General features: G+C 40.4%; 1 protein-coding gene across 1 annotated transcript in view; it reads left to right on the top strand.

The window, feature by feature from the left end:
- The first annotated feature begins 7,197 nt into the window (after nucleotides 1–7,197).
- The window catches only part of LOC144022314 (neural-cadherin), a 110,777-nt gene continuing 101,167 nt past the window's right edge, over nucleotides 7,198–16,807 (top strand). The window contains exon 1 of the mRNA XM_077527019.1: nucleotides 7,198–8,392. Within this exon, the coding sequence (XP_077383145.1) occupies nucleotides 7,447–8,392 (946 nt within the window). The 5' untranslated portion in view covers nucleotides 7,198–7,446. The remainder of the gene's footprint in view (nucleotides 8,393–16,807) is intronic.

Below are 16,807 nucleotides of genomic sequence, written 5' to 3'. Positions count from 1 at the left end.
AGAAGCTCCCTCCTGCCATGACTTTTATCATTCTTGGGTGTGACCGAACAGCTTTTTATGTTCCAAATACTTGTGTCCAAACTTTATATTTCCTTACCAGTCACGTCTTATGGTGTTCTAATACTTTTGTCGAAACTCCATAGTTCAGTGTCATTTTCTGTGTTGTGTGTCCCAATACTTTTACCCAAAAATATTTCTACAGGTGTCCCAATACCTTTGTCCAAATGCCACATTTTATTACTATTCCCTTGCTTGTAGGTGTTCTCATACTTTATTTTCCCTAAACTCCTTTTTTACTATTTATTTATTTTAATTTCATAGATACTTTTAGCCATGTTTTTTTTTTTTCATTTTTTTACTCCTTTCCAAACTCCATATTTTCTTTTCACTTCCAGGTGTCCCAATACTTTAATCCAAATGCCACATTTTATTATTAGTCACTTGCTGTAGGACAGGTGTTCTAATATTTCATTCCCCCCAAACTCCATATATATATATTTTTAAATTTCTTGGATTTTTTGGCAACATATTTTTTCAATTTTTACTCCCTCGGAGTGTCCCAATACATTTGCCCACACTCAAAATTTGTACTTAGTGTAGAGGTCCCCAAATACTTCTTTTCCAAACTCCATATTTGCTTTTCACTTCCTGCAGGTGTCCCAATACTTTTGTCCAAATGCCACATTTGATTGTTATTCACTTGCTGCACATGTCCCAAATGTTTTCTTCAAATTCCCTACTTTGTCACTTCCTGTATGTGTCCCAATACTTCTGAAACTGAATCGTTCCTTTTCGCTTTTCTCTAGTAGGCGTCCCATTACTTTTTCCAACACTGAAGCGATGCCAATATGACTTCTTTGATGATGACGATGATCCTCTGGGTCAGTCGGGAGGGCGCACGGGCGCGATGCGCATACACACATTGATTGAGTGACTGGTTGACGGCCATTTCCTGTCCGTCTGCGTGTGTTTAAACAGTTGAAGTTGTGTGGGTGCAGATGTAGAGAACACGACAGACGTACTCGACAATATGGAGTCTGTGTCGTCAGGGATTTAAGTCACTCCTTGGAAGTCGCTGGCGTCACTTTCGGAACCTATACTGTGAAAGATGCGGAACAAATGAAATAGACGGGTAAGGTGCCACAATTGAAAGAAAGTGACATATTGTGCTTCCCCCCACACAATTCACGAGTTCCCTGAGGTCTCTTAATAAAATCTCTGTGACATTCCTGTGTCAAAATCACAAAGGAAAAAGACTTGACGGGGCTCTTAACATCCAACTTGTCACACTATTCTTCAAGTCATCAAAAACAAAACAAAGAATTACACTTTACAGTCATGGTGGGTAAAGTCACTCAGCAACTTCACTTTGTGGTCATGTGACTTCATACACAGTGCTAATTTGAGTAAACATACTTCCAACATGCTAGTTGTTTATCGTCTTTAGACTTTACGCACACACAAACATTATTATTTTTTCTCTCACTTGCCCGCTAAGCAATCTTGTTATTTATTGCAGCTAATTTATCGACTCACATTAGCGGCTTTACCACGCGTGATGTAAACGCACCACGTGCAATATTGCATATTATCCCTTTTAGTGTGCACGTGTAATCCCTTTACGACGTGTAATTAATGTCGTCGTTGCTCCAGCAGCTGCAGATTGAGGACATCAAAATATATTTTTAGTTAGCATTAAAAATCGTAATGATGTTTTTTTTATTTTTTATTTTTTATTTTTTTGGGTCCACACTGGCACACGAGGGGCTTTTATAGCCCAAACAAGCCGTCTCTAACTACCACACATTTTAAAAGCCTAACAGCAGAGAGGAAATTACGTTGTTTTTTTTTTATGCGAATGATCCCTTTTAAGGGTGTTAAAACCTCCATTTGTGTTGCTTTAAACACAAAGAAGATATTTGCCAACATTTTTATGCACCCAGGAATGTTTGGGAAATTCAGACCCTTGTAGCCAGTTTGACTTGGCAACATGACATTTGTATGCCGATTAGACTTAGTAAAAAGCAAAGGACAGGAAGTCTGAAATTTTAGTTTGAAGAGGCCATTTTAGGGTCAGGGGTGCTTGAAACAAATTTTGTCCAAATTCTACCAAATTTAGTACTCAGCAAACATGACATTTGGTAGGCAAGTTCATCATGTGTGAGTCTTTAAAGAAGCCTTAACAAGACATTTTTCACAACGCACAGGATGTCTGCCATTTTGGTTGAAGCATCCATTTTAGAGACGATTTTGTCATTTGTCGGATGTCCTTTAAATGTTTTGATAATTCAGCCCCTCAAGCCTGTTTCATTTAGTTGCATGAAAGTTTGTGGGCATGTCTATCATAAGTAAACCTACAAAAAAGTCTTAAGAAGCCAAGTCTAAAAAGAAAAAGGCGTGCTGCCATTTTGGTTTGAGGGGGCCATTTTAGGGTCAATTTGTTCAATTTTCAGGTGTCTTTTGAATGTTTTGAAAATTCAGCCCCTCAAGCCTGTTTCATTTAGGAACATGACATTTGGTGGACATGTCTATCATGAGTAGACCTACAAAAAAGTCTCAAGAAGCTATTACCAAAAAGACACAGGAATTCTGCTATTTTGGTTGACGCAACCATTTTAAGGTCAATTTTGTCATTTTTCAGGGGTCCTTTGAATATTTTGAAAATTCAGCCTCTGAAGCCTGTTTCACTTAGCAACATGAAATTTGGTGGACATGTCTATCATAAGTAGACCTACAAAAAAGTCTCAATAAGCTATTACCGAAAAGACAGTAAATCTGCTATTTTGGTTCAAGCAAACATTTTAGGGTCAATTTTGTCATTTTTTTTCAGGGGTCCTTTGAATGTTTTGAAAATTCAACCTCTGAAGCCTGTTTCATTTATCAACTTGAAATTTGTTGGACAAGTCTATCATGAGTAGGCCTACAAAAACTTTCAAGAAGCTAAATCTGAAAAGACATAGGTCTACCATTTTGGTTTGAGGAGGCCATTTTAGGGTCAAGTTGGTTAATATGCAGGGGTCCTTCGAATGTTTTGAAATGTTGCACTTAGCAACATAAACTGTGATATCTATCATGAGTAGCCCCACACATACAAAAAATAAAATTAAAATAAAAAACCATGCCTGAAAAGTCTGCTATTTTGGATTAAGACAGCCATTTTAGGTTAATTTCTCTTTTAAGGAGAACTTGCCTGATTGTTACCAAAATTGAACCACATATACTTAGATAGACGGATGACGCAAAATTGCTAAAAATCAAGAGTTTTTGTTATTGTTTTTAGATAACAGCCCCTGAACCCTGAACCCGTGCAGTTTGACTTAGCAGCATGATATTCGATAGACATGTCTATCATAAATCGAGCCACAACAAAGTGTCAAGTAGCCATGCGAGCAAGGAATATAAAGCCGTTGACTCTCATCTTTGCGTTGAGTCCATCCACACATCCCTTCAGTTCGTTTGCTGTGGAAACATCACATCGCATCCCATCATGCATCTGCGCGCAGGAGACGCGGGCGCCAGTGGATTGACAGCTCTTTGAAAACACCGTTATTAGAGGCAGAGTGGAAAGAAATAGCTTCAAACACCCACTCAATGTGTGCGTTTGTGTGTCTGGCACGCCTTCAACTCTGAAGAGCCCAACAGCCATCACATATTTTACTCGGCTACATTTTTTGATTCGTTTGTCAGGCCTAATTATAATTACAGTTAGCGGCCGTTAAGTGTGTGCGTATGGGCTACGCATGTGTGTGCGTGTTAGATAATCACTCACTTTGCCTGTCAGTCACCTGTGATTGGGAAATGCCGCACAATTTCGAGTGTCATTTGGCGGCTGGTCTCCATCTGCTGCGAAAACACGCGCGCACGCTAACAGTTGTGTGTCACTCAGGTTGATGGTTGTCAGATTGCCGCGTGACATTTTGTGAACAGATGAATACTGATTGAAACCATCTGTCTATGACTGAATGTGGAAGATAAGGTGTGGTCATGTGACTTCATAAAGGATTCTGTGTGATCATTGTGATTTATTTTGTAAACGCGGTGTGATCATGTGACCTCAGGGACAACACGGTCTGGTCATGTGACTTGAGGGACGATCCCGTGTGGTCATTCAACTTCAAAAGTTTGGTCATTCAGGGTTGTTTTTAAATCAGTTTCATTTTCTGCATGAAAAGCACCATCTAAATATTGATTGGTTTGTTGATAGATTGATTCGAGTACTTCACTATGTGCTCACATGACTTCTGTGTGTCATCATCAGTGATGTCAGTAACGCGTGAATCCAAATTGTGCACTTTTTTGAGTAACGACTAATAATCTAATAATGGAAAGTAATCATTAAACTAACCAAGTTACTTTTTAAATAAACAAAGTCATCAATAAAGTAACTCAGTTACTTTTAAAGGGATACTTGACACATTGAACAATTTTCAGCAGTAAAAAGTTCATATTTTGTCCAGAATTCATTTGATAACCTAATTATTTTTCATGTACTATTAATACCTTTTAAACTATTTTTTCCTCTTGTTGATGATGACATCACTTGTGCTGAGGAAGTAGGTAACGACCAAGCAGGTGCCATGATTGGCCGTTACCTACTTCCTCAGCACAGGTGATGTCATCATCAATCGACAGCAAGTAGAAAAAATACTTTTAAAAAAAAACTCTTTTACTACCATACGTTATTTAAAAAAAAACACACAAAAAAAACAGTGCCAGACGATTTTGAGCATTTTAACTCATCTTTCAAGGCAAATATAATATTGTGTGTTTATACTACAAATACTGTACAGTGTGGGTACAAAATGAAAGATTATATTCCATTAATTCATTAGAAAAAAAACTACTTTCTACCTTATTTTGTTCTTTAGTAATCACTCTTTCAAAATAGGTAATTTGAGTGACATTGAGCGAAAATTGAAGAGATAAGAGAAGCTAAGATAAGATAAGAGAAAACAAGCTTTTAGTGAAAAGATATATTTTCTCCACAACAGTGACTTTGACACTACATTTTTTTGTTTAGTGACTCTCTGAATTAGGTTTAATGTGACAAAGGCTTTGATCATTCACGTCATCCTTGAAAATGTTCTATTTCATCAAATTTCATCAGATTTAGTCATGTTTCATTGTAATTCCTTCCACCGGCAGCCCTTTGAAAAGAGATACATGCTGCCATCTGCTGGCCATAGTTAGTGGGTGTTTTTGATTCCACAACCCATTGAACTGGCAGCACTGCACTTAGATCTTGCACATCCATATTGATTTAAATAAATAAATAAATAAATAAATAAATAAATAAATAAATAAATAAGTAGTTGATGTCATTTAACATTTATGGTGGCATTGTGATTTTACAAATCGTTATTAAACCTTTTAAAGAGTTAAAGGCATTAATTGTACATGAAAAATAATGAGGTTACCACATTAATTATAGACAAAATATTAACTATTTACTGCTGAAAATGGCTCAATGAGTCAACAAATCCCTTCAAAATAACCAGTAATGTAATTGAGTTACTTTTTCAAGCAAGTAATCAATAAAAAAGTACTAAAGTACTTGTAGTTAGTAATAAAGTAACTAAAGTAAGTACAACAGTAACTCAGTTACTGTTTTAAGCTAACTGTGGGAACACTAGTTTGTGTTTACGTTTGGTCTGACGTTTAGGAAAGAATATTTGCCTTGAGTTTGTTAGTTCGTCCTTGCGAACACACGAGCATGTTTCTGACATTGTCTTGAAAGTTGTGAAATAAGGCTTAGTGACATACAATTATTGTGTAAAGTACATATCACCAATATAAACCCTTTAGAACATCGCTGTACGGAGCCTCTAAGGGGACATGGTAGGGAAAAAAAAACAAAAAAACTTTGCGTTCCCTCGCAAAGATTGCAATACGCATAGATTTGTGGGGAAAAAAAAAAAAAAGCCATTTTGGACATTAAGTTTTCTGCAGATCAGAAAGTACAGCACATGCTTCCTGTTAAGTCTCTATTTTCCTTAATGTTCCAACAAAGTCCTTCAAACGTTCAGGAATTATTATGTTTCCCTACTCTAAGAAGAACCCTGTTGATTCGGGTGTGGTTTTGATGTCCCTTTCAATCTTTTTTTTTTTTTTTTTTGACTGGCGCTTGCATTTAAACGAGAACAAGCTAATAAAAAGAGCAAAGTGATTCCATTCATCCTTCACATCATTTTGCCATCTCGCCACTCGCTCTCAAAGCGTCGCTTTGCTTTCATCAGGCCGCCGCCGCCAACATGTGGAGATAATTCTGACGTCTCCGAGGGGGGGCTTCCTCTTCTCTACTGCAGCTTTGAGTTGTCACTCTTTTCAAAGCAAAGAAAACACATTCATGTCTGCAAAAGTGTGCTTTTTTTTTTTTCTCTCCCCCAATTCAAAACATCTGAGCTGACAGATGAGCGCCGCAGGGCTGCTAACAAGTGATGTCATCACAAAGCAATTAATCAAAAAACACAAGAGCGACCATCTTCACCTCCTTTGGGATCAATACGTGATCTATGGTGACCGCAATGGAGCCAGCCAATCAGCATGTGGATTGATCACAGGTGTCGCTGTGTGTATTGATGAGACTTTGTTGTGTTTGCGTTCAATGACGCAGCATTTACTTATTTACCAAAAAACAAAAAAAACAAAAACACTCTAATGATACTGACAAACCACTACATTAGAGACAATATCAATTTAAAATACAGCCTAAACAGTGGATGTGGATGTTTTTTTTTTTTTTTTTTTTTGTCCAATCAGATAACGGCGTCAATGTGTTGCCATGTCAATCAAATCTGCCCAGGGCCTTCACAATCAGTACTGCTGGCCGATGTAATTTAAACCAGACTTTACACTGATAGGCTGGATTTGGATCCGACAATAATTAGCATTTTATGCAAAATCTATGATCGGCTCCACCAAATAAGACATTAAATGTTCCATTTCATGTTTATCAGCATTTTTTGAAGAAAAATTAGAAGATACTAAGTAACTAATTTGCCTGTTCGTGCCCCCCGAGCCAACACTGCAGGTACCAAAACTGTGTCTCTCCAAAACTACCGGTCAATCAAAACTCACTCCTGCTTCCCGATTGGTCCATCTCCGCGTGGGGTGGGCGTTGCCCACAGAGCCACATGGAGCCCGTTGGGTTGCCTCTCCCGGTCTCCTTTCTCCCCCCTTTTCACTCTCATTCAGCCTCCATCCAGCGATGGACAAACTCGCCTTTCCTTAGCGTTATACGTCTCACATTTTTATATTTTTATGTTAATCAAAAAAAAAAAAAAAAAAAAACGATTTTCTTGAACTCATAGAGAACCATCACGTTAAACAGACTTTGTTTCATGGAGGAGAGGATGGATTTTGAGCACTTGAAAACAGATTTAGGAGTTAAATGAAGGAAGTTTGACTAAATAGAGTTAAAATTGGAGTATAGAAGGACTGTTGTTGATGTTCTTGATTTTAAATGGAAACATGGCCCAAAAAGAAGTATCCCTGCACTTTTTCCTCCTCCTCTTCCTCTTCGTCCACCTGCTCTCCACTTCCGCTCGCCGGTCTCACTACTCCGGAAGAATCGCGGAGAACTCCCCGGCCGGGACGCCCGTGGACGGGGTGGCCGTGCCGGTGTTAGCCGGTGTCTGCCCCGGTGGTGGGGCCACGCTGAAAGGGAGTTACGCGTCCGACTTCCGGCTCGTTCGCCTCCACGGACGCCGGCGCCACCTTGTTCTGGTGTCATCCAAATGTTTGGACCGGGAGTTCATCGCCATGTACGAGCTGACCGTGGAGCGGTGTGCGGGTGGTCCGGTGTTGATCCAGGTGGAGGTGACGGATGTGAACGACAACGCGCCCCGCTTCACGGTTGGTAATAGAACCCTGGAGGCGGACGAGTTCACCCCTCTCGGCACCGAGTTGGCCCGGTTCGACGCCAAGGACGAAGACGCGGATGTCAACGGACGCGTCACTTTTTACGCACAACCCGAGTCCGGCTTGCTCCGCGTGGACCCCGAAAGCGGACAGTTGACGCTCGTTGGCTCCCTCCGCGGGCTGAGCCGAGTCACAACCCGGCTTTACGTCAAGGACGGTGGGGAAAAGCCGCAGGTCGACGGGCCGGTCTTCCTGGAGGTCCTGGTGCGCCGACCGGGTAGGACCAAGCCGGCCACGCGGAGGTCGCGCGCCCTGGCAGAGGAGGTGACCCACGCCGTGAGCGTCCCGGATCAAGCCGGCGTCGGGGACCTGGTGTTCACGGTGCCTGACCGGAGGTTCGAGCAGCGATGGTTCGAGGTGATCTCCGACGCCGACTCGCCGGTGCAGATTGAGAGGGACTCCGGGAGAGTGTTCTTGGCGCGCAGCCTGCCGGAGCCCGCTGAGGTGATGGTCAAGATCCACAAACACAGAGGTAGGAACAACACTCGTTTCCATTTGATCTCTTTTGCACCTGAAGTGAATATTTTTCTTAATTAATTCATTGGGTTTTTTTAAGCTGACTTTTGGATTGAATACTTCTGAAGTGACTAAAAAATGTTTTGAAGGGATTTATTGTATGAATACATAATAGTATTTATGTAGGGAATCCTGGCAAAATTCATGTGAGCATGCTTATGTTTGTTAGATGCTCGCTTCGATTGACATTCTCAAAGCTATTAATTTAACACATTCTTTATTGCCAGTAGTGGGCAGTAACAAAGTGCAAGTGCTTTGTTCTTGTTCTTTAATATTTTTTTCTTACTTAATTGATTCCTATATTTGAAAACAGTTATCTAGTTGTTGTTTTTTTTTAACAAAAGTATCTGCACGACCGCCAATAATTTGTCCACACGTGTGCAAGTCTGTGTAAGTGTAAAAATATAATGTTAACTTTTGATTGACTCTGTCAGAGCTATCTTTTTTGTCGTTGTAGTTTGAAGTGTTTTACAGCATCATCTATATTATTTTGTCCCTACTCGTGTGTGTAAACACTTTAACACACTTCACACACAGTTGCTGTATTAGCACAAACACAACAACAAAGACAGTCACTCTCAGCAAGTGTGTGCTTTTGTTTGTTAAAGGCACTTTATCTGCATCCTTGTTTGTTTTGCTAAGTTGTTTGCATTTGACCAATCACCTGCGAGATTTCACTCTCATGTTGACGAAAAAGCCGTGCCTAGTATTTTATGGGTTTAAAAACATGCACTGATTAGTGTTTTAGCTTGACGCAGCGGTGTGTTTATGGTGGGAAATGAGCTGTAACACTTATACATCACAGCATACGTCGCAATCAGTGAGGCAAAATAAAGTATGTATCTGACCAAATTTCACGTGGTTCCGTGAAACTTAACCTGGCAATAGCCAGATTGATATTGCGCTTCACTCAAGGGAGTTCTCCGCAATATCCATCTGGTACCTCGCCATGGTAATTTGCTCGGGAAAGGCGGGACATTCTGCACAATAATTTGAGCTGATTGGACTATGCGGCATTGTACACGTTTGTTTTAACCAATCACAGCCACGGGTGAAAATTTCGTCTACGTTCTTGTCAGTGGGGGGGATTGGTCTTGGGAGCACGAACATCTAACCAGCTAGAAATGTACGAAGTGCCTCTCGCTGTTCAACGTTCAACGAGAAACGGTGAGTAATTCTGCGAGAACAGAATTAATTGCAGCGTCCATTCGTCCATGTGTGAACCCTGGAAATCGACCCAATCAACTCTAAAATGGCCGCTTCAAACCAAAATCTCAGATTTCCTGCATTTTTTCAGGTTGGCTTCTTTAGACTTTTTTTGTGGGTCTAATCATGACAGACATGCATACTGAATTTAAGTGAAACAGGCTCTGGCTGATTTTCAAAACGCTCAAAGTACTTCTGAAAATTGAGCAAATTGACTATAAAATGGCTGCATCAAAACAAAATGGCGGATCTTCTGTTTCTTTTCAAGCATGGAGTCTTGGGACTTTTTGTGGTCTACCCTAAAAATGGGCAACATTACCATAAAATTGCTACTTCAAACAAAATAGACTTCCTGTATCTTTTCAAGGTTAATTCTTCAAACTTTTTGTGGGTCTACTCATGACAGACATAACTACCAAATTTCATGTCACTGGTTTAAGTGCAGAATGGTAAATAAATACATAAAGAAAATAAAGGGTTCTTTACTGAGCGTCTTTATAGGGATCATGCATTCTGATACCAAATGTAAATAATCAAGTCTTCAAAATCTGGAGAGTTTGTGCATATGGAAAATCACCAAAATTTCAAGAGGGCCTCCACACCTTTTGCTGGGGCCATAAAAATACCTAATTTTTAAAAAAACTTGATTGACATCATATTCATGTAAAGGCGGATGTGGTCTTTATCCAAACTGCGAAGTTTAGAGTAAACTCTTTTCAAAACAAAGTAGAGGAGTGTTGAAGATGACAACGTCCTGTTTGACAAGATGAAACGACATCCAGATGCTGGTCTCTCCGCCGCCCCCCATAACTCCACAGCCCTGCTGTGCTGCCACCAGCAAAGTAAATGTTTAAGCAAGACGCTAAACTAGCCCCATATGGGCGGCGGCTTAGCATCCAGGTCACGTTTGTTCAATCAGTGAGAGCTGGCCGCGTGGCTGTTGTTTATTTGCGCTAATTAGCCATGTTTGCTCACCTGGATGTCCCCCCAGGCCCCGCTTCTGATAGGGGGGTGCGCCGCCCAGACCCCTGGGCCCATCCGACAGGAAGCTTTGTTTTTGTTACAGCGGTCGGGCCTAGCTGGCCTTTCCTTTGGTGTGATTTGTGGGACACGCTGCTGAACGGAGTATAAACTCCAGCTCTGATTGAGGTGCTCTGCTTTTTGTCACCCGTCCAACCAGGGCGGATGTGTCGCCACGTCAGGGGTCTGACTGGTCGGCACGGTCCCCGGAATTGACAAGAGACAAGGGTTTATGGTTGAATGTAGGCTCTGCTAACTTTAGGGGAAACAGAAGGTAAGCTAAATTGAAAAAAGGTAAACCCACATAAGTCTTCCATCTTGGGCCATTTGATTCCACCCCTCACAGGGTGAGGTTGCCTCTTTGGAAGAGTCCCTCCTGTGGTCTTGAGGTTACACAGGTGCTGAAAGATCTCCAGGGCTGTGCGGTTCTTCCTGCCTGGAGCTCTCCTTTGTTTCATCAGGTGCTACTGCTGTGTGCTGCACATGTGACCCCACCTTTCCACACATGGCTTTTTGTTTACATATTGTAAACTTCAGCTAAGCTAAATCGAGCTCACAATATCAATTTTCATAAGACTGGTGTTCAATCCATGTGAGGTATTTGAAAAGTTAACTAGCTAGGCTAAGCTGAATGGAGCTAGCAACAGACATCGCCAACATACGTGGTACTCAATTTGAGTAAGTTATGTCAACTATGACAGGCTAGGTTAAACTAAATGATACAAACAATAGACATCTTCAATGTTGAATGATGTTCATTAGAATTATTGGAAAAATATGTTTGACAGGTAAAGTTAGCTAACATCATAATTAGGCAATCCCAGTTTGAATATAACAAAAGCAAAAACCTTCTAGGCTAAGAGAAATTATGCTAACAACAGACGTCTTAAATGGCTAAACAGTTTTTAATATGAGTAAGGTACTGGAATACTTAAATAAGACAGGCTAGGCTAAAATAAAATAAGCTAACAGAAGGTAACTAACAGGAATTAAGCTAACAACAAGACACTTTAACCAAAGACCGTTCACTGTTCAAACCTTGTTTGAATCATGATAAACTGAGCTAAACTAAGCTAACATCTTTCGCAGCCTGTTCAAGCCGGAATGTTTCCGTGTTTTCCCTGGATTGTCGATCGAATAGGGTAGACCAAGTTATCACGTAATTATCCGACTGTCGCATGCCGTGTCACCGGAGGTGGGCATCATCATTGACTGGAATTGATGATTGATGGCAGTGCCCACCTTTTGGCGTGTGCTTCAGCACTTTCAGCGAATGCTTGATAATGTGAAGACTGAAAAAAATGTCCATACCGAGCAGGAGTACTTCTGTCGATTGAGGTGAGTATGCATTGTCCTTATCAATCCGTGTATTTTTGTGAGGCTTTGCATTATCAAGCATTCACTGAAAGTGCCGAAGCTCATGCCAAAAGGTGGGCACTTCCATCAATCATCAATTCCAGTCATTGATGATGCCGATACTGTGACGTGTCACAGTATTAAATCCAACTCAGTTGTGGCAATATCCTGGCTTCTCTGCATGGCAGCAACCTATTTTACGCTGCTTCCTCAACGCCAACAAGCCTCCGGCGACACACTTTGAGACCGAAAGAGAATCACAATTTGTTTTTCCTCTACTGTCGGCGAAAAAACAAAGGAAAGACTTGATCATAGGCACAAACAGAGTCATTTATAAACCCTTAAAGTTGTCTTTGCGGCGCGAGAGAAACGATTATTTTCAGCCAAATAAAGATCAGTGCCGCACCGAGACAAAAGGCTTGTAACGAGCTGAAAACGCGGCCAGGAAAATTCAAACGCAGCGCAGAAAGAGGATGATTATGATTATTTCACACAACAACACTCTGAACACAGCAGCAAGAAACATTTTTAACTCCACAGAGCTCATGCGTGCCTCTTTGCAATGCAAAGATCCAGCATATTTCAGCATCCGTTTGTGCCTTTATCCATCCACCTGTGCCTTTCACACAGAACCCAGTGAGGCAGAATATGGCTGCGAATGTGTGCGCTTGTAAAAAGTTATTATTTAAAACAAGACTTTTATTGCAGCAACACAAGCACACAAGTCTTCCTCTGTGTGTACCAAAAGTGTTTATGTGAACATCGGAATGAGAAAAACGCTCCCATCGGCCACAGTTATTGCGACCGACTCGTCCCTCATTAAGCCGTTAACTAATATTTATAGTCACACACTGTGGATACACAAACGCACACACACACAAACGTCGTCCAGTTGTGTCGCCGCTTTTTTGTGTGTGCGTGTGAGCCCCGAGGTGACACACAAGGTTTGTCGCTCCGGTTTATTCCATTGTCTTTATTTGTGGATTTAGCCAAAGGCGGGAAGCAACCTGCCACCGTTGTGTGTGCGTGCGTGTGCGCGCGCAACTGCAAACACCATCGGATTGTGTGTCCCGGAGGCAGCCGAGCTTCACACAGAGTGTATTTGTGTGTCTGTCATTGTCACAAACATTGATCACACCACTCTCAATATGCATGTTTTCTCGCTGGTGTGTGTGCTAATGTTTGTGTGTGTGCGTGTGCAAAAAATGCCGGCGGCTAAATTATGGTGGCCACATGCTGACGCTCCCCGAAATGACCTTTTAAAGGACAACAAAGCAGCAACAAACTTAAAAAAAAAAAAATGCTAGCTAATGCTATGCTAGCTTCATGTTTGTGCTGTGATAGCTTAGCATCACAGTTGTGGAGCTATAGATCTAACTTATTTATAGTACTTTTAAAATCAAGTAAATTACAGCTAATGCTATGCTAGCTTCATATTTGCTCTGTGATAGCTTAGCATCACAGTTGGGGAGCTATCACAGAGCAAACATGAAGCTAGCATAGCATTAGCTATTTAGCTATTATTTACTTGATTTTAAAAGTACTGTAAATAAGTTAGATTACAAGTTACTTTATTAGTTAAATTCAACAAATACCAACAACCCTACTTAACATAAAATTGACAACCAGTTTTGTACAATACTGTACTTAAGGGGAAGTACACTTGTAACACAGACGTATAGGAATAATATAATTATAATAATTTCTTTTTTAGTTAAAAGAAATAGCCTTTTTTTTTTTTACTTAACATCAGTAAGTATATTAAAGTGAGTCTTTCACTAACATAAATTGCTACTTAAAAGTATTTCTAAACTTCACTATAAGCGTTTTTTGTTCTTAGGCAATTTCAACTCACATCTGTAATGCAGTCGATGGCCTCTAGGGGCGCTATCCACACTCAGTGTAGTTTTGTGTGAGTCGTCGATGCTCTGTTTTGTTTCGCTCTGGCCTTAGTGGAACGTCCTAATGGCTTATTGACGGCCAATCAGCCGCAGCCTGGGGCGAGGCCAACTAGGACAAGGTCGTCCAATCAGCATCAGCACGCATCCCATGGAACCAAGAGACCAAACAGTAACCGTGGAAACACTAATCACATTCCTTGAATCCTCCAAGCCGTGAACAGACCTTCAAAAGCATAAATAATAATAATAACAAAAAAAAACATTTATTTTGTAATGGTATTTTATATTATTCATTTTTTTATATTTAATTTTTTTAAGTAAAAGGTGTAAGCTGTAATGGATAATACTTAAAAATAAAATTAAAAAAATGTATTTATAAAAATGTGTTTAAGAAAAAAATAAAATAGACACTTCAGATGTGTAAGTGTAAAAAAATCACATAAATGAAAATAGATCACAAAGATTATAACTTTTGCAAAATGCATTACATAACATAAAAAATAATGTAAAATGTTAAAAACAATAAAAAATACAGCATTCATAAAAAAACAACTAATAAATATAATAAAAACTAAAAGGGATTCTTTACTTACTTAGCCATTTTTGGCAGTCAAACATGAATATTTTGCCTATAACAAATTTGATATTTTCATTATTTTTCATGTACAATTAGTACCTTTGTAAACACATTTTGCAACTTGCTGTCGACTGAAAATGAGGGCTCAGGTAACCAATCACAGCTCAGCTTGTGAATGTCACATGACCAAACCTAGAAAACAGCTGATCTGTGATTGGTTACCTGAGTCTTTGTGTGATGTCATTTTCAGTCGACAGCAAGTTGCAAAATGTGTTTTTAAAGGTACTAATTGTACGTGAAAAATAATGAAAGTATCAAATTAATTATAGACAAAATATTAACTTTTTATTGCTATAATGTATCCCTTAAAGTACGACCTAAATCTGAGATATTTGTGTTAAAGCATAAATAAAATTGTGTGAATATATAATATAATAGTGTAAGAGGATTTATTTTCATATTATTATATGTATTTGTTGGGGTCTATTTTGTTTTGATTTGGGGGGACCGGAACTACATTGTGGGAGATGAGCGTGTGGCGTGGAAGGATACAGAGAGAAAAAGGAGGGGGAACGATTGTGAGGGAAGTTGAATTAGAACGAGACAAGGAAATAAAGTGAAAGCTGGAGCTATTCCCTCTCCGACTGTTTTTTCCACGACCTCTGTTTGGAGCGATCCACAAACACTCGTCTTCACGACGATCCTGTGTTACAATAGCAAAAAACATCAATGTAAAATGTTTTTATCACTTGCCCCTCCCCTGCAGAATCACCGAAACAACACACAAATCTGAGCTCAGCTGTGATGTGTTAGATGTTGGTCATGTGTTGTGTATGCATGTGCGTGTGGTCACCCACCCCCCACATACACACAAACACGCCCCCCCGTTGGGCAACACACGCACATGATGCTAGTACCCGCATGTGTGTTGACGTGTGTTAGCTAATTGTCTCCATGTTGCTCCTCTCCTCCAGCCTCTTCTATCTTGATCCACTTAGAATGCTTGAATGGAATGACGTGAATATGTTAAAGTGAGGTGAGGAGCTCCATTTGGACGAAAGTATTGCTTTTCTGCCATCTTGTGGCATCTTGTGCCAAGGAAGCATAGTGAACTGAGTTGAGGAGTCTCATTTGGACAAAAGTAGTGCTTTGCTACCATCTTGTGATATCTTGGTGCTGAGAAACTATGTTAAAGTGAGTTGAGGAGCTCCAATTCAACAAAAGTAGTGCTTTGAAGTGAATTGAGCACATTTATTTGGGGAAAATGAGGGCTTTATTTCCATCTTCTAATAGTGCCTTGTGCTGAGGAATGATGTCAAAGTGTGTTGAGGTGCTTCATTTGGACAAAAGTCATGCTTTGACGTCATCTTGTGATATGTTGTTGCTGAATAACTATGTTGAAGTGAGTTGTGGAGCTCCATTTGGACAAAAGTAGAGCTTTGTTACCATCTTGTGTTATCTTGGTGCTAAGGAACTATGTTGAAGTGAGTTGAGTAGCTTCATTTAGTCAAAGGTAATGCTTTGATGCCATTTGAGGGCATCTTGAGTCAGAGGAGCGTTGGCAAAGTGAGGTGAAGAGATTCATTTGGACAAAAGTCATGCTTTGACGCCATCTTGTGGTATCTTGTTGCTGAATAACTATGTTGAAGTGAGTTATGGAGCTCCATTTGGACAAAAGTATTACTTCTCAGCCATCTTGTGGCATCTTGTGCCAAGGAAAGGAAGCATAGTGAAGTGTGTTGAGGAGTCTCATTTGGTCAAAAGTAGTGCTTTGCTACCATCTTGTGTTATCTTGGTGCTGAGGAACTATGTTGAAGTGAGTTGAGTAGCTTCATTTAGTCAAAAGTAATGCTTTGATGCCATTTTTGGGGCATCAAGTGAGTTGAAGAGCTTCATTTGGACCAAAGTAGTGCTTTGCTGCCACTTTATGACATCTTGCTGCTATGGACGGCTCACCACTGGTTTATTATCAATATTCTTATTAAAAGTTTAAAGAGCAGACTTGAAGAAAGTCATTTGAAACACGGCGTGGCAAATGCTGTTAGGAAGCTTTCCATCTCCTCAGCCTGTCCGTCAATCTCCACCGTGACGCCCTCGTGCTCTATCTGGCCCCCTCCCAGTGGCCTTTCCCTCTCGGGGAGTCCCTCTGCAGGGTGAGAGGAGGACCAGGGGACACGCTTTTCTTCTGCCGTGCAGCTTATCTGCTCCCAGTGCGTCTCCCCCGGGGGGGATCCGTCCCCCAAGGCAACCCAGTCATCAGGAAGTCCAGAACTTTTTTAATATATGCACTTCAAAAAACTTTGCTGAGAAA

The sequence above is a fragment of the Festucalex cinctus genome, chromosome 7, assembly GCF_051991245.1.
Source record: "Festucalex cinctus isolate MCC-2025b chromosome 7, RoL_Fcin_1.0, whole genome shotgun sequence".
NCBI classification, from domain to species: domain Eukaryota; kingdom Metazoa; phylum Chordata; class Actinopteri; order Syngnathiformes; family Syngnathidae; genus Festucalex; species Festucalex cinctus.
Note: the sequence above shows the minus strand (reverse complement) of the source record. Positions and strands in the feature narration are given on the sequence as shown.